Source organism: Platalea leucorodia (assembly GCF_965183815.1).
Source record: "Platalea leucorodia genome assembly, chromosome: 6".
Lineage (NCBI taxonomy): Eukaryota > Metazoa > Chordata > Aves > Pelecaniformes > Threskiornithidae > Platalea > Platalea leucorodia.
In genome coordinates, this window is record NC_138828.1 from 9,382,061 (window position 1) to 9,406,606 (window position 24,546).

Sequence of the window (24,546 nt, forward strand, 5' to 3'; positions counted from 1 at the left end):
GTAAGGCCCGGGGCCGGTTGGCGGCGGCGGGCCTCGCAGGAGGCGCCGCGACCGTTAACGCCCCGCGCGCGCGGCGGCGGGCCTCGCAGGAGGCGCCGCGACCGTTAACGCCCCGCGCGCGCGGCGGCGGGCCTCGCAGGAGGCGCCGCGACCGTTAACGCCCCGCGCGCGCGGCGGCGGGCCTCGCAGGAGGCGCCGCGACCGTTAATGTCCCGCGCGCGGCGGCCGCGGGCGGGACGCGCCTTCAGGCTTCGCCCGCCGTCTCCATGGCGCCGGGCCGGGGCCGCCAATGGGAAGGGCAGGGCGCGGGTCACGTGGGCGGCGCGGCGCGGGTGTCATGGCGTCCGGGGGGGACGGCGGGAGCGGAGCTGCTGAGGGGATGGAGCCGTCGAGGGGAGAAGGCGTTGAGCGTGCGGGCAGCGGCAGCGAGAGCGGCTCCTGTGCCACCTCGCTGTCCGGCAGCTCCGAGTAAGGGCGGGCCGGGGCGGGCCGGGGGCTTTCCCCGCGCGGGTCGGGGCCCCGGGCCCTCTCTTCGGGCTGCCCCTCCGTAGCGGAGCCCGCCGAGGGGGCGGTCGGTGGGCCGCGGCCGAGCGGGAGCCCCTTGCTGTTTGCGGTGCAGCGCTGTTTTTACGAGCAGAGAAGGCGTTTTGCTCTGTAAGGCTGCGTTTGTCGGGCAGAACGCCGAAAGTAACGAGGCGGGCGGCAGCGTTAGTTCGGGTAGCGGGCGGTCCGTGGTATCCGGATTCCCGTGTCCCAGCTGAACGCTGCCCGAGGAAGAGAAGGGCAAGAGGGGCTTGGCTCATGTATTATCAGTGCTTTAGCGCTGGGGATGCAGGCTTCCTATTTCAGTGGCCTGTTTTTTTGGGAAATGGTAGGTGAGGAGACAACTCTGTCATACCACTACATATTTTAAAGTCATATATACAGCCACTGGGGTTTTGATTTGTATAAAAGTTTATTCTCCATCTCTTCCCTGCATTAAAGCAACTCTGCTTGACAGTTCAGATGTGTATTTCAAGGTTAATCAATGGCATTTTAGTTGGCATGTTATTTTCATCATGTAATGCAGTGAAGAAGAAAAAGATTTAAGTCGGAGAGGTTTGAAGTGTGTTTAAGTATACTTTGTTTTGTAGTTGTCCCGTACCTCTGGCTCAGTGAGAGACAAAGCTGTTGGATGTACACCTACCTTATTTTGTTCCCGTGTTTATAAGCCAGAACTCGACTGTAACACATTTCTGCCTGAGGTCATGCTTTTTTTTTTTTTTTTCTTTTGTGTGTGTTTGGGTTTTTTTCTTTTCCAATTCTTTCATCTAAAATGCCTGGTGTTCTTTATGTGTGTTCAGGGGATAAAGCTGTCTTGCACAGTTTTCAACACAACACAATGTGTAATACTGTTGGATAAATTGAAATGCATCTTTTCTATCACTGCATCAACAGAACTGTGAAGCTTTAATTTTAGGTCCAAATAGTTTCTTCTGTTGGACCTATAACACTTCAGCCTTCTGAGTACAGAAACAAGAGGTTAAGATGTGAGTTGTAGTGAAAAGGGAGGGAGAAATAGAGTACAGTTTTGCAAAGTAACAGGTACAAAGACAGGTCTGTTAAGTATTTTAAGATAATGGTATTTGGCTCTATAGATGGTGGCTCTATAGATGATCTGCATGTGGTTTTATAATCAGCCATGTTTGATTAAATTAAAGAAGGAAAAAACCTTGGGAATGGTTTTCTGGATTAAAGGTTACTGACTTCCAGAATAAGCATCTGACAGTTTAAACTGTGCTGCGTGATACTGCAGCTAACGTGGACAAACCAAGGTGCACCAAGGGACGTTCATGCGAGGGCAGAAACGGGGGTGATAATGAGTGTGTTTTTGTCAGAGCCCTATGATTTTGTGCAAGGCCTATTTTGAGACAGAGCTGTGAAGTGAATGTATAGATATGCCATTGTGAAAGCAGTGTGTGTGGAGGGTGGTTTTATAGTTTTGTCTATTTTAAGAGAGTTTAACATTTGCTGTCACTTTCACTACCTGTGATGACCTCTAGGCAGCCATAGCTATTAAGAGGATGGCAGCTTTGCATGTGCCAAACTGATGCCTCGGTCTGAAGCTGTGCTTTGTCATTGCATAGGCAAAGGTTGGGAAAACTAAAGATGATGATCTTAACTTTTGCGAAGTATCATATGGGTGGAATTTAATCATACAGTGCAGTAAAATAGTTAACGCTTGATTTGGTGTTTTCTTTAATTGCTTTAAAACAAGGCTCATAGATGTTAATTGTTTATTGTGTCTGAGTTTCCTTGGGTAAGAACAGTCTTTTCTTGCTTCAGAATCAGAATTTGGATCCTTTGTTTCAAGTATATGTTTCTTCCATACATGGACAATTTCAATCGGCACAGTTTTTCAGACATTTATCCCAAAGAAGAAATACCTCTGTAGGATCAGTGAAACTGCTCTTAGAGGAATCTGGGTCTTCCAGATTTTTAGATCCCTTGACTGAAGCTTCCAGACTTATATAGAAGCTCGGGTTATTGTGTAGTGCTTGTTTTGGCACAAGGGGAGAGAGAGAGAAATGAGATTTTTTTAAAAAAAATTTTTTTTTTAGCTTGGTTTGAATCAGTTGTGAAACTACAGCATTAGGGAAAACACCTGTCATCCTAGGTGCAGATTTCTTGTTTCAGACTTCGCTTTTTTAGATGTCTGTACAGATCTGTATTGAGACAGTGATAGTTCCTTTGCAGTACACTCATGAAAATGCCTTCAAGGAGAGCAATTCACACCATTGGGACGCTTTTTCAGTCTTCTGTCTTCATCAGCTCATTCTCACAGAGTGACTTTGCCATCTGTGCTCCTCCTTGACGAGCCTTCTCTCTGGAGTGCTTCTGTTTGAGTGGACCAAGTGTAAACACCCCCACCCCACCCCACCCCCTTTTTTTTTTTCCTTGGTCCATATAGAACATGAGTGTATGAACTGACATCCAAGCTGAAATTTTGACATCTACCCCAAAGAGGAAAGAGCTTTTCCAAAGAGCACAACCCCTTTTAAAGAGGGAATAAAAGAGCTATCATACATCACACAAGCTAACCCAAATGTTATTTCTTTGTAAATTTCTAATGTTTCCTTTATTGATTTTGTTTTTTCCCAGTTTTGCTTACATGTATCCAAATGCAGGAGTACTTAAAAAAACAAACAAACAAGCAAGCCAAGGAAAAACTCTGTCATGTTGTTTCTTACATACCACCTTCTGAGAGGTGTTGGATCAGATAACTCTCTGGCCCTAACAGCCTTTAGGTGTTATTGTTCTGATACACTCTTGAGTAAGATACTCAAGCTTTTGAGTAAGACTTTGTAGCAGATGCAAACTCTGACTTACCCGTGACCGTCAGGAATAGCCAAATTATCACAAGTGGTGGCTCTTCTTTTAAAACTATCAACTTGGGCAAAATAATTAATAAATGCGGAGGAAGTGCATGATGTTTCTTCCTGTCTGCAACATCCATAGACTTCTCTAAGTCACTGGGGTTCCAGGAAGAGAGTAATGCCAATGTCTTCTATATTCTTAGCCCAGCCAGATCCTATCTTTGAGCCCTGAAAGGTGCTGTGGTGCAGTGTCTTTGTATCATGTTCTCTGTTCAGCTAAACTTTGAAGCTGTATAATTTATATGTGTATTCAAATTAATGCTCTATTTGAATTCTATAATACTAGTTTTAAACAAAATTTGCATCCTTTATTCAGTGAAATTAGCTAGTTCTAGTATGAAGTGTATGAATTTATGTTAACTTTAAACAATTAATGATATTAATTATTATGTAAGTCTCCATTCTAGTTTTTCTTTACTTGATTTTTATCAGTGCAGTCGCAGATTCATAGAAAGGGAGACCTGTTTGTCATTTAGCCAGGAAGAATGAACTGGTCTTGTCTGTTCCTGAAAATCTTCCATACAGAACATCCCAGGTGTTCCTTACATTGCCTGCTAATGCTGATTTTTTTTTTTTTTTTTTTTTGGGGGGGGGGGGGAGGAGTGTGATCAAAAAGGTCTCTCAATATTTAGCTTAAATACTTTGGTCAATTAAACCACTAAGTACTACTACTTTGACCATTATTGATCCTCATCCTTAGGTAGTAATACTCTGTGGTTCATCCTGGGGTGGGGGAGTGGACCGTTTGGCCTGTTGCCTCTCAGCTATCATTTTTTATTTGTTTTTTTCTCAGCCAAAAGAGTATGATTTCCTTCAGTCTCTTTCCCTTTAAAACATGTTTATGAATTACTTACTATTTGTCTCCGTGCTCTGGGCGTGTGCCAGTTATTACATCTTCCTTAAAATGTACTATCCAAAAGTGGACACGGTTGACACATCGCCACTGCCAAATTAGGACAAAAAATTTTCTGTGCTGTGCAGATGGTACTCCTGTTAATACATCCTGTAGTTGCCTTGCCTTTTCTTTGCGGCAGCTTGTTGCTAGTGACTTGAAGTGATCCACTCCAGCTGCTGGAACTTTTTCTATGGCAGTGCTGCCTCTTTACTTTTTTGTTGAGTATTTTTGCATGTGAGCTTGAGTGTGCTATTTTGAACTTGTCTTTTAAAAAGTGTTACCTAGATTTTTGTCTTGGTGGGTTTTTTGTTGTATTGAGGTGATTTTAAAATGTTAATCATGTCTTTCCAAAGGGCTTGCAGTACAACCTGTTTCATAAATGCATAAGGGAAAAAATAATGGGAGAGAACAAATAGGGTGGCATTTTTTTCTCTGAGAGAAAGCCCCATTGTGCCCATGAATGTAATTACTAATTAAAACTTGTATGTGAAAGAAATGGTTTGGGGTTGGGTTTTTTTTGTTTGTTTTCAGAAAAGGGAACGTTGCTTTTTGCAATGGCTGTTTTCCTGTAAGGCGTTTGAAGAAACTATTTTAACATCTGGGAGGGATGACTTTCCTTGCCATATCCATCATTTGTCCGAGAAGAGCTCTTATCCTCATGGCAAGCTTAAAGCAGTTGAGCTTTCACTATCCAGGAGGCAACATTTTTTTCCCTTTTTTTTCCTTGCACTCTCTCTATCCCCTCCCTACTTGAAGTAATCAGATGTCACTTGCATAGGAGTCTTCCTTATCAGAGCTGTTACTGATCATTCTTCTTTCTTTCCCAGTGACCTTGAGCCTGAATGGTTGGATGGTGTGCAGAAAAATGGGGAATTATTTTATTTAGAATTCAGTGAAAGCGAAGAAGAAACTCTGCTTCAAAACAGCTGTCCAGAAATGCCGGCAGTGAATCATGTCAGGTTTCGTGAAAATGAAGCTGAAGTTATTCAAGAGGGATCACGAAAAGAAAGAAAGTATGAACTGAAGAAATTGACCAAAATGTTAAAAAAGAAGAATCTTTTACCAAAGCATTCTGGTAAGAAAGGCAGTGGAAGCTGCAACGTGCGCTCCACTGGTCCTACTTCCATATTGAAACACCAGTCTGCTCAGAAAATGGGTGTCACTGTTCAGCAAAAATACAAAGATGTATACGTTTATGTAAATCCCAGAAAACTGTACAGTGCTGGCGAAGATGAGCAGCACAGGCTGCTGGAGGCCTTAGTAGGAATTGTCCATCAGTCTTCATGGAGCAGCAGAAGAGTGGAAAAACAAGGCAGGAAGGATAAAGGCATCAGAGGAATCGGTGAAGAGAAGCTTGTAGTACATGGCTTGGTGCCAGGTAGTTCAGCAATGAAAACGGGTCAAATCTTGATCGGTAAGTAACCGAATGAATAGTTAACTTCTGCACTCTTCCTTTAAAATGAAGATTTTTTTTTTTTTTTTTTTTGAGGCAGCTGACTTGAATGTTCCTGTGACATAAGCAATTACTTACAACAACTATTTTTTCAGTTCTTGATGGGTTATTTTAAATAAATGTCATTGCATCTGATGTTTTGTTACCTATTCAATTTTATTATATTAGTGGTTTTAAGAACGTGTGACATAAACTAGAAGATATTAATATAGTAAGGAGACGACTGTCCTTTAAGTGTGCAGGGAGTCAGCAGCTTGAACTTGGAGCAACAAATACCCCCCACCACCACCTTTAATTTAATGCAGAATTTGCTCAGTAGATAAGTGGGACTGGGGAAAAGCTGTAGTCTGCCAAATATTGTATTTTGTTTTCATTCTTTTCCACACTATCCCCCTTAGATAAAAAGCTTTGCTATATATGCTTTAAATGGATTTTGTACCATCAAAATGAGGAAAAATACTGAGTAAGATATATTTATATGTTACAAACCTTCTGCACAGCCTTGTTTGGATGTTCTTCTGTTTAGCCAGTATAACAGCTGCTTCTTCAGCAGTTGTGATCAGAAGGCCTGCAATACATAGTGGAGCTGCAGTTTGAGGAGGCAGTGAGCCAGTATAGCAGCTCTCCTTTGTGTTGGTTTGGCTCTTGTCAGACACTTCCATGAGCTGATGCAACTAAATAACCTGGCAGAAAACTAACCCAGAAGAAGAATTGCCTGTCTAGTTTTTGCTGGTGTAGTAAGTTAAACTTGGGTCACAGACGGTCTGACAAGCACCTGAGCATGAGTAAGGCAGTGGAGTGAACTTCTGTGGCTGGTAGTGAAGGAGCAGAAACACTCCCGCTTCCAGCGTCAAGAGGCTGTTAAAAGGACTTGGCGCACACAAGACCCCAACCTCAGAGATGGTACATGTGAGACAGCTAGCCTACATCTGTAAAGGGTGGAAGGTTGTTTAATTACCCTTGAAGATGGTCCCTCGCAGGGAGGGAGCAAAGATATGATGTTGGTTAGAAGGTCATGAAAATTTTAATACCATAGTAGCACAAATCCCACAAAGTCAGCATGACTGCTTTTGAAATTCCAATCTTGTGTGTGTAAAAAGGCAAATCGTGCTTTGACTAGCTGATTCTTCTAGCACGTGCTTTTTGTAGGGATGCTAAAGAATACTCCAGAGGGAAAATTGGATAACTTTCAAATTTTACCAGAAAGAACTGATTAGTCAAGAAGTGGGGGTGCAGACTGAGGGGGAGGAGGGAGTGAATTTCAGCTTGATCTGCTTAATGGCATTTAATCTAATCAGTGTAAGAGTGGGTATTTATAACCTGTAAGTTAATTTTGGGACACAAACGTGTATGTCACTGTATGTTTGTAAGAGCAGGTGTGAAGTCAGAACAGTGGGCAAATACCAGATCCAGGAGATAAAGCTAACCTTCTAAATGGAGATGGTACTTCTTCTGCAGCACTTCATGCTTCCCGGAGCTAGTGAGGACAAAAACTGTGGGTTTTTTGTTTTGTTTTCAATAGAAAAACATTTAAATTAATCTAAAGAGTCTAGCAGTTTCCTATGTCCGAGGCTATCATCAACCAATATTGCCTTGTTTTTGCACAGTGGAAACAAATACTTTTAAGCTTACTGTAGTTATTCAGCTCTTAACTGGGAAAATGAGCTGTATTCTGTGCCAACAGTATAAAATGTATAATTTTCATATAAAAATACTTTCAAATTATGTATCTATAGTGAACACTGAGTACTCTGGAATTTTTATGTGGTGTCTAGAAATAGGGATGCTTTGCATAAATTAGATGCTCAGGTTTCAGTGTTGTCTGCATAAAGAATATACAGTAAAAAATTTTTTTGTTCCAGTCAAAAAACTGTCTGGTTTACTGCTTCTGCATTGCCCATCAGATGATGGGATAGCTATGGTATACACCCAAAGCCTGAATTAGGAGCAACTGTAGTTCAATAGATAGCCTCCTCAGATCCTCATAGGATCTGAAGTTGGACAGAAAGTTCAAGAAAAATACAGTAGAACTTTGCTTTTTTTTGTTGTTAAAAGTAAGTTTTAGGAATCCTGCTGTGAATTGTGGAAACAGTCAGTCAAGAATATTTCTGTGGGCAGTCTAAAATGGAAGTATTTGCACAAAAGTTAGCAGCTTCTTGAGCCATCACAAATGAAGAATACCTGATCAGTACAGCATGATGCCTGCTGGCTGGTTTGGTTATAACTTTATTCATCTTCATTGACTGCCATATGCATAGATATTAACCTGTTCTTGTTTTGCTTTTTTAGTATTTTAATAGTCTTCAATGGTGCAGACCATTTTTTTGTAGTAGTCTTTTGTGAAGCAAATACTAAGTATATTTTCCTTTTAAAATATATGCATTACAGTAACATACTGTGGTCTTCCTGGTGATCAGTTTGCAACATGCATTGCAGGCGAACAGTCTTGACTCAGAGAGTTGTTACCGAATTTCATTTTTTGCTAATTAATATAAAACTTCAGATCACTGTTTCAGTTACTGAGAAAATACAGCCCTTCCCCTAGTGACTGCTGCTCTTTCTTAAATACGTTTGGGCAGAGGTGCCGTGGCTCCCCTGGCTAGGTGATGTTTTGGTACACGGTGAGTTGCCTACACCAGCTTCAGAACTGGCTACAAGCAGCACAAGGCAGCTCATGACCTCCTGCCACGCAGGTCGCTCTTGCGGCACCCCGCTACCAAAATCCTGCCAGTTATGTGCGACAGAGTGTTCCAACTCTCCCATCTTATTTAAAATTTGAGCTCTCTAGATTATTTTTCCCAAGGCTTGGGTTTGTAATATGTTAAATAATAACCAAGTTACTGATTACTTTGTATTTTCATTGGCAAATTAGTTTATTTGTCAGTGATAAGTATGGTAGCCACTGAAATGGCTACCAAGGTTGAATCGTAAGGGAGACTAAACTCTCTTCGTTTTTTTCACTCTGAATAGACAGTTACAAAGTGGTTATTGCTTTAACATTTTTTAGTAGAAAAACTGCTTTTTCCCCCGAAATAATCACTTTCTTCAGGTGGCTGCTTCAATTTATTCTGAAATGTGTATCCCTTATAGCTTTGAACACTTAAACCATCTGTTTATTATTTGTGCACTACAGTTTAATTTTTTTTTAAGATTGCATATGGAAGTCGTAAGTCTTGTTGCTGTACTTTATTAACCAAGTAGAACGCAGGCGCTGACCATATGAAAGTAAATACAACAGTTTTGCCAGCTAAAAAAACCTTGCTGCTTTGTAACTCTGTAAAAAGATGCCACTCTATCCACGTGGTGTTTTTTTTTTATATTTAGCAGTTCAGCATCCATTTTTAAATTTTCAAAACAAAAAGTCCTCATTGGTTTTTAAATTCTTGCTGTCGCTTTCCTTTTGGTTAAGATGAAATACAGTTGCTTTTATCTCGTGTTTTTTAAGTGTCTTTTGTATTTTTTGGCAAAACTTTTTTCTTGCTTCAGTTCATTATTAACAATATGCAAAGCTTGGCCTGCTATGTAAAACTTTCTAGTCTCATCTTTGAGTGTATCTTCAAAGATAAAAAGCTCCACTAAGTACTCATTTTTAGATCCAGGCAAATAAGGGTTGTGATAGGAAATGCCGTTAGAATTTTATTTCCCCCCTCTTCAAATTGAGACCTATCTGATTCACAGCAGGGGATACCTCTAATAAATGCTGATGATCATCATCTTTACTAGAGTACAAATGGAAAAGTAATTTCAATGACACTGAAGACACAAGAAAGCTCTTTTCACTAGCAGAGTGTACTGTTGTTACCCTCTTTGAAATTATCTTCTGTTCTTCTTGCTCTTGTCACCAAATATCTGAATGGTTTGCATGAATTCTCTCACCTGATCAGTAGGTACAAGTGTCAAAAAAGTGTGAAAACTACTCAGGGACAGGGATTAATCTTGGATGATAGTAAAGAAGCGCCATAATAATCCATTCTTGAGCAAGTATGCAAAAGATGCAGGCTGCTGTTGTAAGCTTCAATTGAAAGGTCCAGATCCCAAGCCCATTTCCTGACAAATGCTTTTCTATGGCTTCCTAGTCTGATAATTCTGTTGTTGTTATGTGGGAGGGCTGTTTGTTTTCACCGAATAAATAAATGTTTAAGTGGTAATCTTTGCTCACTTTAAGAGTAAAAACACAGATACTGCTGTTGGAGTTCTGAAGTTTTGGTAAACAAGGCTATCGTTGCTAGAAAGCCAAGTATATCTGTTAGCTTTCTGTAGCATAGACTAGTGGTTTAAAATAGTAAGCCATTTACAAAAATTAAGCAACTTGCAGTCATCTTCCAACAGTCCAAGTGAATGCTGCTCTTGTCATTTGCAGACTGTGGAACTAAGAGTCCTGTCAGAAAAATGTCCTTGAAAGGACCAAAATACTGTGAGAGTTTGAGATTTTCATGAGGAATTACCATATATGGTGTATTTGTTGAAGAGGCTCTCCAAAGTAGAGTTGTAGAAATACAGAGCTTGCGTAAGCTTTGCAATGTTCTCACTGTGGAGTTTGAGATGTCGTTTACGTTCTTTTAATCTCCTCTTGAAGCATAACAGTATTGGTTTGGGTAAAAGCAGCCTGCTGGCAAATAAAGCAAGTAATTGATCTGGCTTTCTTCAGTAGAATGTGTTCCATACTTTGCCTTTTTTGGAAAGGAGTATGTGAACATTTATAAGTACTTCCACCAAGTCATTACCAAGAACAGCGGAAACTAAATATCAAGATTTCATTAAAATAGTGTCCGCAGTCCTCTCCCATGTGAACAACATGGTTCTGATTTTAATTCAGCCAAAAATGTTCACTTCCCATCACAGTATGGAAGCGGTATTCACTTATCACTCAGCATCCCCTGGCTTAATGCAAAGATCTACTTTTAGAAATGGTGCTTGCAGGTTTATCTCTAGGGATATTTAACAGAAGTAATAATCCTGTGCCTCATGTGGCAAAGTGATAGGCAGTTCCGAAATAAACATTTTAGGGATGCCAGCAGTCCCAAAGACTTTTCTAAACTTTGTCTTTAAAAAAGCAGGAATGATTTCATCAGCTGTGTGCAAACTAGGTGTTTGAGATCAATATGCGCTGTTCTTAGCTACCACTGACTGGATGTGAGAAGTCTTTTCTCATGAGAAGGTGGAAAGACAGAACAAAGAAAATGGGAAAGAATTCCTGCCTCTCTTCTCTTTTTGTTCCATCACTCTAGTAAAATTCAGTTCTGCTTGGCATTGTGTGGAGAACATATATGGACATCTTATAGTTTCTTTGTGGACTGAGAATCCTTTTATTGTAAGTGATAGAACTCAAAAGCTTGATTATTCATTATTATGGGATTAAAAAAAAAGCTTACTTTATTCCTTAAAGAGAAGGCCATGCATTTTTCTAAAGGAAAATTTATTGACTCAAGGTCTGATATCCTGGAGCTGCCTGAAGAAAGTTTATTTCCTCTATTGCAGTTGCTCACTGTGTCTTTAAAAATGGAACTGAGTGTGACTTTGTTCTAATGTTCTTCATCTTTTAACATATACGCTGGTGACTTTCATGACAGACAATAGTGATCTTACTGCTGGTTGAAATGCAAGCCAGTAAGAGCAGGTCAAGTGCTATTCTATATAGTATTAGAGAGTAATATTTTTGTATGCAACTATATTGTTGAAAAAGGTAAAAACAAAACAAAACAGAATTTTACATTATTTTATATCAGGTTTGAAAACAACATTTCATGCAAATGTCTGCTTCTTGCCTGTACAGTGTGTGTGTGTATATATATACACACATACATATACGTATATATATATATCTACTTCATCAAAAAGGAAGAAATTCACTTTGATCTCTCTGTACTTAAGAAAAGTCAGTTGGAGGGGTTTTTTCATCCGCTTCATAGAGCACAAGAACGACTGAAAAATATATTTGCAGTACCATCTGTACAACTTTTTTTCTGTCCGCTAGTGAAATGTGTCTCTACATCTGAAATTCAGCAATGTTTTAGTCTGGAAAGATTTGACTTAACTCTGCAAACCATCAAGTTAGATCAACTTAAACAATTGCAAACACCATTTACTCTTTTATTTCATTTAAGCTAAATTGATTAAGCATTAAGTAAGTGAAATTAGATTAAACTTTACACTTATGCGCTATTTTTTTCACAGACTTAATGTCTGAAGACCTAAGTCAGTCTCTCTGTAGGTTTTTCACACTGTGCTGAAGGGGAGGAAACAATTCTCAAAGAAAGTGTAGGTGTGAAACTCTGACAAAGGAACACTTGCATATATGAACTTTCACTGGCATTAATTATCACACTGGGTAGATCTTGTGGTCATGTTCTGCTTTAAGATATTCTGTGTTGATAATTTTGCGTACTTCCTATTGTGCCAGTGATGTCTCTCATTCTGTTACTTCATAGTCTCTATTCTTTGAATGCTGTTGTGTTTGGCAAAAAGATAAAAAAGGAAAAAACACAAACAGCCCCCTGCCCACCTACCACCCCCAATTCTGGAAAGTCCATACTGATAAATGTGTATTTTTCTCAGTTGTACATCAAGTTGCAGTTCTTTAATAGTGATACAGCGTTTTCTGGCAAAATGAAGGCAGCCTTACAGGACTGCTTTGGCTATGTCGTCTGGAAAGCTGCTCCATTTATGGTACATGATTACATTTTTACAAATTGAATGGAATAAATATTTACTGCTGCAATGAAAGTTTTACATACATACATTAGGCCTTGAATAAATAAAACACTTTGAGTATGTAACATGTAAATACTGATGGATCTTCTTTCAAAGTGTCCACCCTGGGAGATGTGGTTCAAAAACATTCCCTTAAGCACTAAGGTGCGTATGTCTTCACAAAATGTGTGCAGCTGGTTTGAATGGCTTTGTGGGTTAGATGACTCGACTGTTGTCTCTACAACGGAATTCCTAAGGTCTCAAGTAAAACAAGCAGAACACAAACAGCTTTTGTTTAAACAGTGTTCCAGATGAGTACGAGAGCAATTTGTGCTTTCTCTTGTATTTGTGACTGATCTTTAATACAGTGTTCTTCAACAAAGATCGTAGTAATTCTGCTTATAATTTCTTGTTGTATTTGAGTAGCCTGAATGCTCTGCTTTTCATTACTAATTTTCAAGCCCTGGGGTTCTGGCATGGACTTACTGAGCTGCTTTTAGATGCTGTCTAACTTTCAGCTTTCCTATCTTTGAATTATTGTTGTGTGGAAGATGTCATAGGCTAAAACTTCACTGTGCTTTGCATCAAGAAACACAGAGACTATTACTTGAAATAGAAGAAAAAATAATTAACTCCAAGGAATGGTAACATTTCTGTTTGTATAATAAAACTTAACCTTTTCTTTGTTTTGCTGTAAGGAAGAGTAGGAATGAATTTTCCTTTAATGTAAAACAACAGTGAGCAGTTGGTTGTTGCCTAGTGTATTGAAGAGGAATATTGCTTGCATTTTTGGGGGATTCTGTATTTCCTTACTGCTGGTTAGTTAAGAAGAATTTTCTTTCTCTCATTGGCCTTAATTGTGTTTTGCATTGATTTTGAGCAATTGACCCAGTACCTGGGAAGAATTCCAGTTGTATTTGATGGTATTTAACAACAAGGTAGAAGACGGAAATAATGATAAACTGTCAGAATTATTCTAAACTTTCAAATTCTGTTGTCTTTACTAGATTCTCAGGAAGTGGACAGACCTTAGAGAGACAGTTTCTGCTTTTCCTTAGGACGCACATCATCATCACTGTGTTAGTTTGAGCTGAGCAAGTCTTCTCCCTAGAAAACTTGAAATATGTACCAAACCTTACAGTCCAGTGCTTTATTTCTGCAGTTGAGCACATTTTTGTTGCCAAGTCAAGGCTTACAATGTAGTTATACGAACATGCGCATTTGCTACAAGTCCATATCCTTTTTCTAATCTCTTTCCAGTGCCTGAAAGAGTGATGAGCACTGCTGCTACTACCTGGCTGAGGATTTCTCTACTGCAGGTGTAGTTGAATACTGCTGTAATGCTGCCTCTGGCTTTTCATGTGTCTTGGCGCAGGAGAAAAGGAAGGTGTCACGATTGCAGTTTCTAGCCTGTGTGTTCTGGAACTCATCTAATTCCTTGAAGCCTGCAAGTGTAGCAGCACTCGTTGTGAGGGACATGCTGGTTTAGTTCATCTTTTTCAACAAGGCTCATCTAAGTGTGATGATATAAATGTAGACACAGAAAATAAACCAAACTGTGAACAGAGGAAATAATGAACTATCTAAGTGTCTTTGGATTTACATTATATCCGCATACCTTCGCTATGCCAGTCCCAGAATTACTCCCCTCGTGCCTTTCCCCACACACGGGGATACCTCATACAGCTCTTATAATACCGTTCCCTCTCCTGCCCTCTAACAGCTTTTTGGACAAGTCGGTGTTTGCTGTGTCTGATTCTGAACTGCCCTTGTACGGACTGGCCAGCCTGGAGCACAGACAGGACAGGTGATGAGCTCAGGGTGCAGCTTTACCTGGGGCAGGAGAGGGAAGGAAAATGCGGGGGGCTTCTCTGTCCAGCAGTCCATTTAGCGAACTCATAGCATGTAATGTGACTTGTGCCTTCTCTTCCAGCTTTGGCTGAAATTTAGTAATGGGATCAACGCTATTCATAGTACAGTTGTAGAAGCCTCATTTCCTCAGAAAACAAAACTCAAGAGTACCTAGTTTGAAAGAAAATTGAGTACCTTCGTCAATCCTTTTTTCTTTTCAGTCATTTAAGTGTCTCATATTGCACGTTAAACTCTTTTAAATGTTAGTATTAATAATCTTGGGGACAACGTGGAGGTATTTTTGAAGGGAATCTTTGTGCAGCTCAAGCAAAATTAGACTTGGTTTTCAATTTGCTCTTCCGGAGCAGCTCTTGGTATTTTTAGTTCACACCTGTAAGGCCTGAATGACCTTGGAATCAAGTCACTTTCAGTGTTAAGAAAGAAGCTAATTTCTTTATTTCCCTTTCTACAGACAGAAGATACAAGCTGGAAACTAAGCAAGTTTTTCACCTGGTAGGACAGAAAGCAGAGGCAACTGAAAGTGACACCGCAGAAAATCAAGGAGAAAATAAGGCCTATTTTGTTACTTGAATATTTGGCTCTGGAAAGGACCTCATGAACCATCAAGTCCTATATCCTGGTGCCACTGGCAGTCACTTCATCTAGTTCTTTTCATAAATTTATTTTGCCTCATCTTAGGTATTTTGCCCTAGATAGTCTTACTGGCAAGCTTTTTAGAAATTCTCTGTTTTGAGACTACAGAACCTTATGGTTTCTACTCTAGCTGCTTTCACACCTAGCCTTCTCTCACCTCATCTTTAAGCAACATAAACGGGTTCTGCATTTCCCATGGTCACTGCACTGTTACTTCTATGTATCTGATCTCGTTTGATTTCATTTTTCTTGAGCACAGGTGGATAGAATTGTAAGGAGTACTCTGGATGGGATCCGTCAGGTCCTATTAATACTCACCTACATTCAAAGGAAATGCCTTTCCTAATGCATCTGGGTGTTGGGTCTTTTTCACGTTTTGTGTTACTTGGCTACCTTCTTGAGAATGAATATACTATTTAATTCCATTATATTTCTGTTATTCCAGCAATATCTATTGGTTTCTTCCTCTGTGATATGGTGTTTCTTTTATACTGAAAAGTGCTTCCAACTTGGGATGTTGACATTACAGAAACCATAAAGGACTATCCTTTAGTGAGAGTTTTTCTGACTTAGGTTCAACCTAAAATCTCACCTTAAATGTTGGACTGATGTTCTAAATCGCCAGCTTAAGTAATCAAATCTTTTGGTTGATTTAGTCTCCTACTACCATACCTGAAATATCATTAATATGTATCCTTTTCTTACCGCCGCTTCCTTTTTTTTTTTTTTTGAAAGTAAACGACTGGCCAAAAAAACTTCAATCTTTACTTTTCAATTGCTATTCCTTTTGACAGGTCTAAGTAGTTTTATCTTTTGATGTTATTTTAGCTTTATGTTTTCTAACTTCACAGGTGTGTTTTTTTCACTGGTCTCTCATCCTTCTTACATACTCCATGCTTAAACATGAATCTTTTTGAGGGGGATGAGGCAGAGGTTATCAACTAATTATTACTGGGATACTTCTCTAGGATGTTTTCCCTCGCTTCAGACAGAAATCCCAGATTGATTTTTGTACTTTAAACTTCAATGTGGTTTTTTGGTTTGTAAGCTCTAATTCAGTTCTGTTTACTTTCATAACTAGCGCCTTTAATTTTTCAAACCTTTTCCATTTGCAGTTAAAGACCTTTCCTTTGGGATCCTGGGGTTTTTCTCCCCATTTCCAGTAATGGGAAGAGAGTCAGATTTAGAAAGTGCAGGATGTCATTAGGCAGGAAGAACTGGCAGAGAAAAGCATGAAGAGGGCCGAATAAGAAGCCACAGCAGTGGACGAGGCATGGAAAAGAAGAGAAAGGACTAAATTGTGATGTGGCTTGAGAGACAAAGGAGGCGTAGGGATGAAATGAGGAAGAGTGAATGGTTTTCTGCCATTTTAGTGAACTAAGCTGAGTTACTAATACGCACGGTAACTGCCAGGACTGCTTCAAAGAGAAGGTGGTGGGATTCTCCCATAGTTAGGCTCAGCCAACACTTGGAACCCTTGGTGTAAGTGATGGCCTAGAACTTGAAGCCTGAGTTTTAGAGTGCTTTTGGAAACAGTAGTGTTTCTATCAATGGAGGTAGCAGTGGAGAAGGATTGGCAAGTGAACAGAGGTGGTTTGGGAGGGGAAAAAAGCAATTCTTGGGCATAACTTGATCGGTGAAGTTGCTGGGTTTTCTGATAGAGTAACAAGAGTGATAGGAGCCTGGATGGAGGGGAGAGGCTTTGACAGTTATTTTTGTAAAATGATACAAGCGTGGCAGTAAGGCCTTAAGAGCACTGAGGTAATAGACTAATGTTTCTAAACACAGTAAATGTTGCGTGTAGAAACCATCTACTTAAATGTAACAAAAAGACACTTACAGTTGTTTGAATGTCATACTAATTTTTAAAACAAAACGCTGTTTGGCTTTGTACTGTGGTGCAATACCATCTAACTTTTCTCATGGTTTTGTCTGTTTTATCTCCAGGAGATGCTCTCGTTGCTGTAAATGATGTTGATGTGAATTCGGAAAACATAGAAAGGGTTTTGTCTTGCATTCCAGGTCCTATGCAGGTACAGTAGTTGAACATCTATTCCAATTGTCTTCTGTAAAAGTTAATATTGTTTCTAGCCTTTTTTCCTTAGGAAACAGAACTTAGGCAGTCTTTTTCTTAGAACTTCCTCCTCTACGTTTTGAACACATTGATTGACTTCAGTCAAACTTAGAGTAGAAATTTCAGAGTTTAATTCTGGTAAGTTTTGTGAAAAGAGGTAGGTACAAGTGAGTGACTCAAGCCAATGTCCCATTAAGGGACATTGGACGCAGTCCAGCTGTTACATATTCTGTTTGTCATCAACCAGAGTCAGAAAGCGCATGCAACATTGTGCAAAAGGTAGCAGCATACTTGTAGGTATAGACTAACTGTAACACCTGATTTTTTTTCCCAGTGTGAGAATCAAGGTATTCTATGCTTGCAGAGTTCTGAGTATTCATGTTTCGCTATGAGAACTAGTACATACATATGTGAAAAATCAAGTCTTATTACTTTTCCTGCTCAGAAAAGAACTTCGTTATTATGTTACCACTTCCATCAAAATTACTTCTTGTTGAATACAGGAAAGTAACTCCTTTGAGACCTGCACAAACTTTTAATCAGTGGTGGTTGTAGTTATGGGCAAAGATGGCACGTATGGTTGCTTTCAGAGCTGTTATTTTGAACACTCTGATCTCAGCAAATGAAGGACAAGGTGTGTAATGTTGTGATGCCTTGTTCCTGGTGGGTAATAGGGCTGGAGATGTGCAATCTGGCAACAGCATGTATGAAGCAGGATATTGATGTCTAGCCTAAAAATAAATATGTTAACCGCAGAATAGTAGTGGCTCTTTTGTCAATTACCGTTCTTAGAATGGTAATAATTGCTATGGAAATACTTAAACAAAATAATTAGCTCTTCATCAATATAAGAGAGACTCACAAACCACAAGAGAGTAAAAAGAAGCCTGAATTAACAAGTAGTGCTATTGAAGATATTTAAGAGCATTCAAATGGAGAAATTGATACCGCTTTCATATTTAAATAGAAAAATAAATTCTTGAGTATTTAAGAGCTTTTGGATTAAGTGTGTTTAAGATCTTTCATAACTGAACAGTGATGAAGATTGATAGAAGTCAGTAATAAAAATTGATACAAAAAAAACCCCCAAAACTGACCTAATGAATAATGTTTCTTCCCCCCAAACCTACTGCATATATGTTCTCTTCTAGCTGAATAATAATTTTGGAGCTGTAATGAAGAATTAAATAACTAATAAAGAATTAGATAGCTATTTCAGAATTAAACCAGCAGAGTGTTAATTACTTAGGATGTTAGTAGTGTAAAATTAAGTATTTTGAGGTATTCTGCTTAAATCCACTTCCTGGTGGACAGGAAGACAAGGTAGAAGTTGCAACTTACAGATGTGAGATGGAGCAGGTTAAAATTGTAGTCTCTTAGAGTACATGTGTAACCTCTTGGTAGTTTTTCTTCAGGTAGAATATACTGAGTGATAACAATAGAAATATTTTGCTGTCCAGAGATAAAAAGAAGTGGAAATTTTAGGTTTTGTTAAACATGCTTCTGTTTGCAACTTACGTAGCGTAAGTGCCTGTAGAACTACATCTGCAGCTGCAGTGAGATTGAGTACCACTATGTCAGTTTAGGAAGCTTTCCAAGATATTTGACAGTATGAAGCTTGCCTAAGCTACCAGAGTTGTGGTCAGGTATTGGCAGAGCTCCATGGTAGAAAAACCTTGCCTGTCTTTGACCAAATATGGAGTTGCTGTAACTGTTATTAAATACAGAATGATTAAAAAAGCAGAGATTATATAGTTTATTTAATTGTATCTGTGGGATACGATTAGAGTATACATATTACTTGCTGCTAAAATGCAATGCAACCCTTTATATAGTAGTTACTTTTAAATGCAACATTAATGTTTACATTGTCAGTAAATCTGTCAAGTAGACAGCGATTACTTGAAACGTATAACTGTTTGTCATGTTGGCTTTCCAAAACCTTTTATTAAAGTGCAATTATTCCTTTTTTACTGTGCAGTTTGAGTCAAGCCAGGAGAGTGATTGCCGAAATAGACCAGTGGAGAATTTAAATACAGAGTTCTGGGGTTTTTTGCAGTGTAGAACACTGTGTTCGTGCTGCTGAAGCAACAGAGCGTTGTTGTTTCTGAGATTTGGTAATAAAGACAGCTGTTACACAAGCAAAATTGTTAATGTATTCTCATTCATCATACGTTGCAAAATATCAAAAAAGATGCAGTTTAAAGGCATTCTGCCGTAGTTATAAGTTATTTACATAAGCAAAGTCACCGCTCTTCTGGGTTCAGTGTTAAAAATTACTGGAAGTCATTTCAAAAGCTAATTACCTAGATTTTCTCAGTTGCAGCATGTGGCATAACATCTCTCATTATTATATTTCCAGAATTTTGTTTTCCTTACCTCAGTTTTTAGACAAACTAGCTTCTAGGCACGTAAGTGCTAGTTTAGTATATTTATTGAGCAATAGAAGTCCAACTGCTATGTCAGTCATCTTTTTTTTTTTTTTTTTTTTAATGGCAGAACTGTTTCTGTGTGGATGCTTACATGTCATCTAGTAAGATAAAGTCCCAATTCTGATTACAGCATTGGATACCCTGTAGTTCTATAGCAGTCACTGACTGTGACAGGACAAAGCATACCCCTCAATCAATGCTTGAGATAGTATGATAAAGTTATATTCTGCAGTCTATGCAGCTTTACGTTTCTGTAATCAAAATAGCTGCTGTGTCCTATCACCACAAGACAGAGAAGACAGAATAGGAAGATATGCTAAAAGAATATAGTTTTCCTTACCCTGCTACGCAGAAGTTGCAGAACCATTTTACCCGAAACTTTCTAAAAATATTCAGCCTGAGGCAGACATTCAGAATCAGAAGTTTCAGCCTGAAATTTTGAGTTACAGTTGTGCAAACCATCAGCACATGGAAAACAGAGACTTAGAACAGGAAATGGCAGGCAATCTTAAAAGGCAGGCAATGCCACCGGCTCTGTCTGTAATAAAATCCATATTCTAAGACATACAGCTTTCTTGCAGATAAACAGAAAACATGCCTTTCTGGGTCAGACCAACAGTATAACAGCTACCTTTTCTGTTTTTTACACTAACAAATGTTTAAGTCAAGAGTATTAAGAAACAAATTAAATACAGAGTGACCTTCCCATCGTATTTTTCCAGCTTCCAGCAGTCAATAGTTAGGGACTTCTTGAATCACTTACAGGTTTGTACCTTCTCTTTTTTTGATCTAGTTCTTAAAATTCCTTTGACCTCCACAGCATCCTGTAGCAGTGACTTACATACTGGTTTACGTTACGTTCATTTTTGTTGGTTTTCAAACTGCCATCTAATTTCATACACCCAGGTTCCTGTGTTAAGAGGAGTATTTAGCTGTCTGTGTCTTATTCTACGTATCATTGCATGCCTTTGGAGAGCTCTGTCATGATGTTCCACTTTTGTCACATCTTTCCTAAGTGGAGAAGTCCCCATGTGTGTACCGCAGAGTTTGCTGTTACTGTCACCTTCATCAGTGCCTTCTTGCAGTTTGATTAAATTCTTTTTGAGAACTGTTCTAAGTATTGAGAATGTGTGCATGCTCTATATTTATAGAGTGGAATACTAACGTTTTCTGTGCTTTTCCCATTCTTCATTTCATTTCCTTTTCTGTATTCACTTCTCCTCCACAAAAAAAAAAGGTAATTTTTTAGGGTATGTAGAAATGTAGTCTCTTGGTCATTTTCTATTACAGTATTTTGCAGCCTAGATGGTCTTTCTCGCAGTAATTTTTTTTTTTAAGGCAGGAAATAGATTAGAACTTGGACAAGAGTAGAGAGGAACAGAAAATGTCGTATTTCAAGCTGTTAGATAGAATCAAGAAGACTCGGAAAGAAACTTTTCGTCAAATTGTGGAGAGAGATCTTTCTCAAGTGACGTCGATCTGAGCGGTGTGGTATTGCCCGCAGTGATGTGGGAGGCAGCATGGATGCCTACAGGACGAGGGAGAGTTAATGTTCTGCTTGGCCCAATTTGTTTTGAGCTCTTGCTTGGAGGGCCATATGGTTGTGTCTCTAAGACAAGACAGACTGAGTTTGTTGGGTTTTGTTTTTGTTTTTTTTTTTTTTAATTGAGAGACTAAAGATAGACTGCAGCAAGAATTACATCTGTGCGTCATTAGTGTAGAGACTGTAGCCTAAGTGTCATGAATAAGTGTGCACAGACAAGATGTAGTAGAAGTTAAGAGAAATAACTGTTGAGCCTTGAGAAAATGTGCAAGAAGTTAAACAGGGTATGAGGAAAATCCTCTGAAATACATGCAGATGGGCGTGACAAAGAAAGAGAATCAAGTCACAGAATGCCAGAGAAGAAAACTTACATCTATAAAACTGTGAACGATCAAGTTACTGGGTCTTAAGAAGCCACTGCTTCTTAGCTGGATGTTTCTGCTCCTCAAGTCCTGTTAATGTGCGGTGTAATGAACTGAAACTGAAATGATGAGGAGAGAGCAAGTGATGAGTTACTCTCAGAAAAGAAAGTGGTAGCACACGGCAGGAGAGCAGGATTGAATGCAATGCTGTTCCAGAGAATGGGAAGAGAAAAGAGAAAAAAAGCTGATGGCAGCCAAAGTAGGAGAAGAAAAGATTAATGAGAAGTGTCGGGAGGGAGCACAGTGGAATGGGAGGAAGGCAGCCAGTGACATAAATGTTGTAGCTGGAAGAGCTGATGATGGCACTTCTCTCTGAGCTAGTCTGACAGGCAGTGGGTGTTTTAAAGCATCATTATTTCTTGCTGGCACTCCTCTCTTTAAGTATGTGTATACGCATACACAATTATGAAAATATAAACTATCTATATTTAAATATATAAATTACCTCTGCTTGGGCTTTTCAAATTTATTGCGACTGGGCAAATATAAACCTTTTTTGTTGCATCAATCATTAGGCCAAACTGTCACTGACTTTAAAGAGAAGCAGGATTTGGTGTGATGTATTATGTTTAGAACTTCCCAGTCAATAGGCATGTGAAGGATACTTTAAGGCAGACAAACAATCTTGAGTAAAAACATATGAAAGAGGGAACTGAGAGTGTGCCTACTTAGTCCAAATAGATATATTCTCAGTCGCTTCGAACAATGATGAAAACTAAGGTATCATCCAAGAAAATAAATCAATTTATTCTCCTTGGAAATGACAATTTTATGGTTAGTCAAGAGCTAGGTATTACTCACATATCCTTCTTTCATACTTAGGGTGAAGTGTTCATTCACCAAAAAAAAAAAAATTACTCTTTCATTTCATGACTACTGGAACAACTGAAATAATTTTTGTAAGGCGGTGCTCATAAAAAGGAGGTCTGTAAAGCAACTTGTGAAACATATTTCCACACCAAGTTTGGATTTTGTGTTGCTTGTAAGCCAGGAAATAGGTGTTTATTCTAAAACTCCTGGTTTTTACTTTATTTGGGAAATAAAGAACTGTAAACCTCATGTAGCTTTTTGACAAAGTAAGCTTAATCATCTAAACTTTAAGTTACTTTTTAAGAGAGAACGCTCTGTTAGTGCTTTGATTATTTTTGTTTCTTCTGAAGACATCATGCAGCAATTGATGTAAACATTTTTTATGCTTCTTGCTAGTTGTGTACAATTGTTAAATATGGCAACAAAACTCTTATTTGCTGACTTTACAGTTTAAAGAAAAAGAGTTAACACAGTGAAAACGGCAGATTGAAAGAAGAATTGGTGCCGAGTGTTACAAATTAAGACATTTGCAGTCCAATGTAAATTGATTTTCTGTGCAAATGTACCTGTCAGTGTGCTCAAAAAAGCAAAGAAACGCTCATGAGAGAGCCTTGAGGGTATATACTTGCAAAAGTGCTGACGTTTTGAAAGAAGTCAAATGCTGTGTGTGTTTCAAAAGTGTGGTAATAGGTTTTGTGTTCAAACAAACCCAGAGCAGTAAGTATATTTTTCCATTCTCAAAACCGTAAGAATTAAGTAGGAGAACACACCAAACCACATGCTTACTCACATGGCTCATGGGGCATGTAATAGCTGGCTTTGTCCTTAATGATAGATGGTTAGGTAATGCTGAATATATAATTGGTTTTCTTGAAACAGCAGGAATTTTTGAATGCTTACATCTTTGTTAGTAAAGCTAAGAAAACTTCATCTCTTAAAGGGCTCAAACTGCATTTCTTTCACCTGATATTAGAATGCAATTGTAAGTACAGCCTCATTTTCACAATAATTAATTATCTTAATAGGTTAAACTTACATTTGAAACATCAATATTTGAGCCTGAAGGAACTTCTCAGCAAAGGTATAAACAGGCACAGTCAAGTATGAACAATCTGGTTCGGCTCTTGTGGGGAGAAGATAGTACGGACCTTCAACAGGCTATGCAAGACGTGCCTCATATTGTTATGTTCCTCACGCTGAAACTGGACTCGGAAACATCGAAGGATGAGGTATGTGGCTAACTAAATAAAACTGAAGATGAAAGGTAACAACTGACAACAGCAACTGCTATGCCTTTCGATGTTAACAGAAAATAAAAATAAAAAAACCCCAGACCTTGCTAATCATTTTGAGTCATGAGTAATTTGGAAAATGTCCATTTTGACAGAAATACGGCCTGAAATTCCAGGGGGGAAAAATTAGCATCGCTGCTGACAAACTCTAATTGGACTTGAAATCACTTCAGCACTGCTGAATGTCTTTACATAAAGAGCAGGCTGGAGGTGTTAACAGACAAAGCAGAGAGAAATTCAGAAGTTCGTTATTGTCTCTCAGACGCTCGCTGTGATGTTTTCAATACGCCTCTCAAACTCGAACTATGAAATCTGCCTCGTCAAAAAAACTTTCCCCAGCAGGAGCTGTTGGCAGTCCACACACATGATCTGCCTAGCTCCTCCTGTTTTGAAATGCTGATGTGCCTTTTCTTAGAGGACTCCTGCATGTCTGCTGTTTGCAATCAACTGCTGATTCTTGCTTGGGCAACATTTTTGAGCTACTGAAGTAGCTTTCCTTTGTCCTGTAAGGCTTCCTTTCACATCTCTTTCCTTTTTTTTTTGCCTCAGAAAAATTTTTGCCAGGGTACATATAACCCATTGTAAGTTTGTGTAGATGTTGTTCCTGATGTAGCCATAGCTACAAATACTCCACTCAGAAGGCAGGGACGCAGAACAGTGTGGAGGGCTGAGTCTGGCCTCTTGCCCGATCTGAAAATGACAAAGGGGCAAAGTGGACTTTTTAGGAGCAGACATTCGGAAAAAGACTCTCCTCCCCTTCTGTAAATTCTCCTGAGGTTTAGCATAGTGCCCCAGTGATCTGATATTATCTGTGATGTGGAGACATCAAATGAAGCACAAGTTTTGCCAGTCCCCAGGGACTGGGATGGCAGGACAGTGACGGAGTGGGGAGCGGAAGAGAGACATTTTGCTTTCTCTCCCCTGGAATTAATCCTTAGATCCAGTCAGCGCTCCACCCCTTCTCTGAGATGTCTCTATTTTTTGATACCATTTTTCAACTGATGAAAGTCTGTA

The 24,546-nt window shown here is 39.2% G+C and overlaps 1 protein-coding gene across 2 annotated transcripts in view; it reads left to right on the top strand.

Moving 5' to 3' along the window:
- Positions 1 to 337: 337 nt before the first annotated feature.
- INTU (inturned planar cell polarity protein) overlaps positions 338 to 24,546 on the top strand; it is a gene marked incomplete at its 5' end in the record, with an annotated part of 49,279 nt that continues 25,070 nt past the window's right edge. For both annotated transcript variants that reach the window (XM_082316573.1, XM_082316574.1), the window contains 4 exons: positions 338 to 468; positions 5,139 to 5,725; positions 16,907 to 16,992; positions 23,266 to 23,469. In XM_082316573.1, coding sequence (XP_082172699.1) covers positions 338 to 468; positions 5,139 to 5,725; positions 16,907 to 16,992; positions 23,266 to 23,469 — 1,008 coding nt within the window. The remainder of the gene's footprint in view (positions 469 to 5,138; positions 5,726 to 16,906; positions 16,993 to 23,265; positions 23,470 to 24,546) is intronic.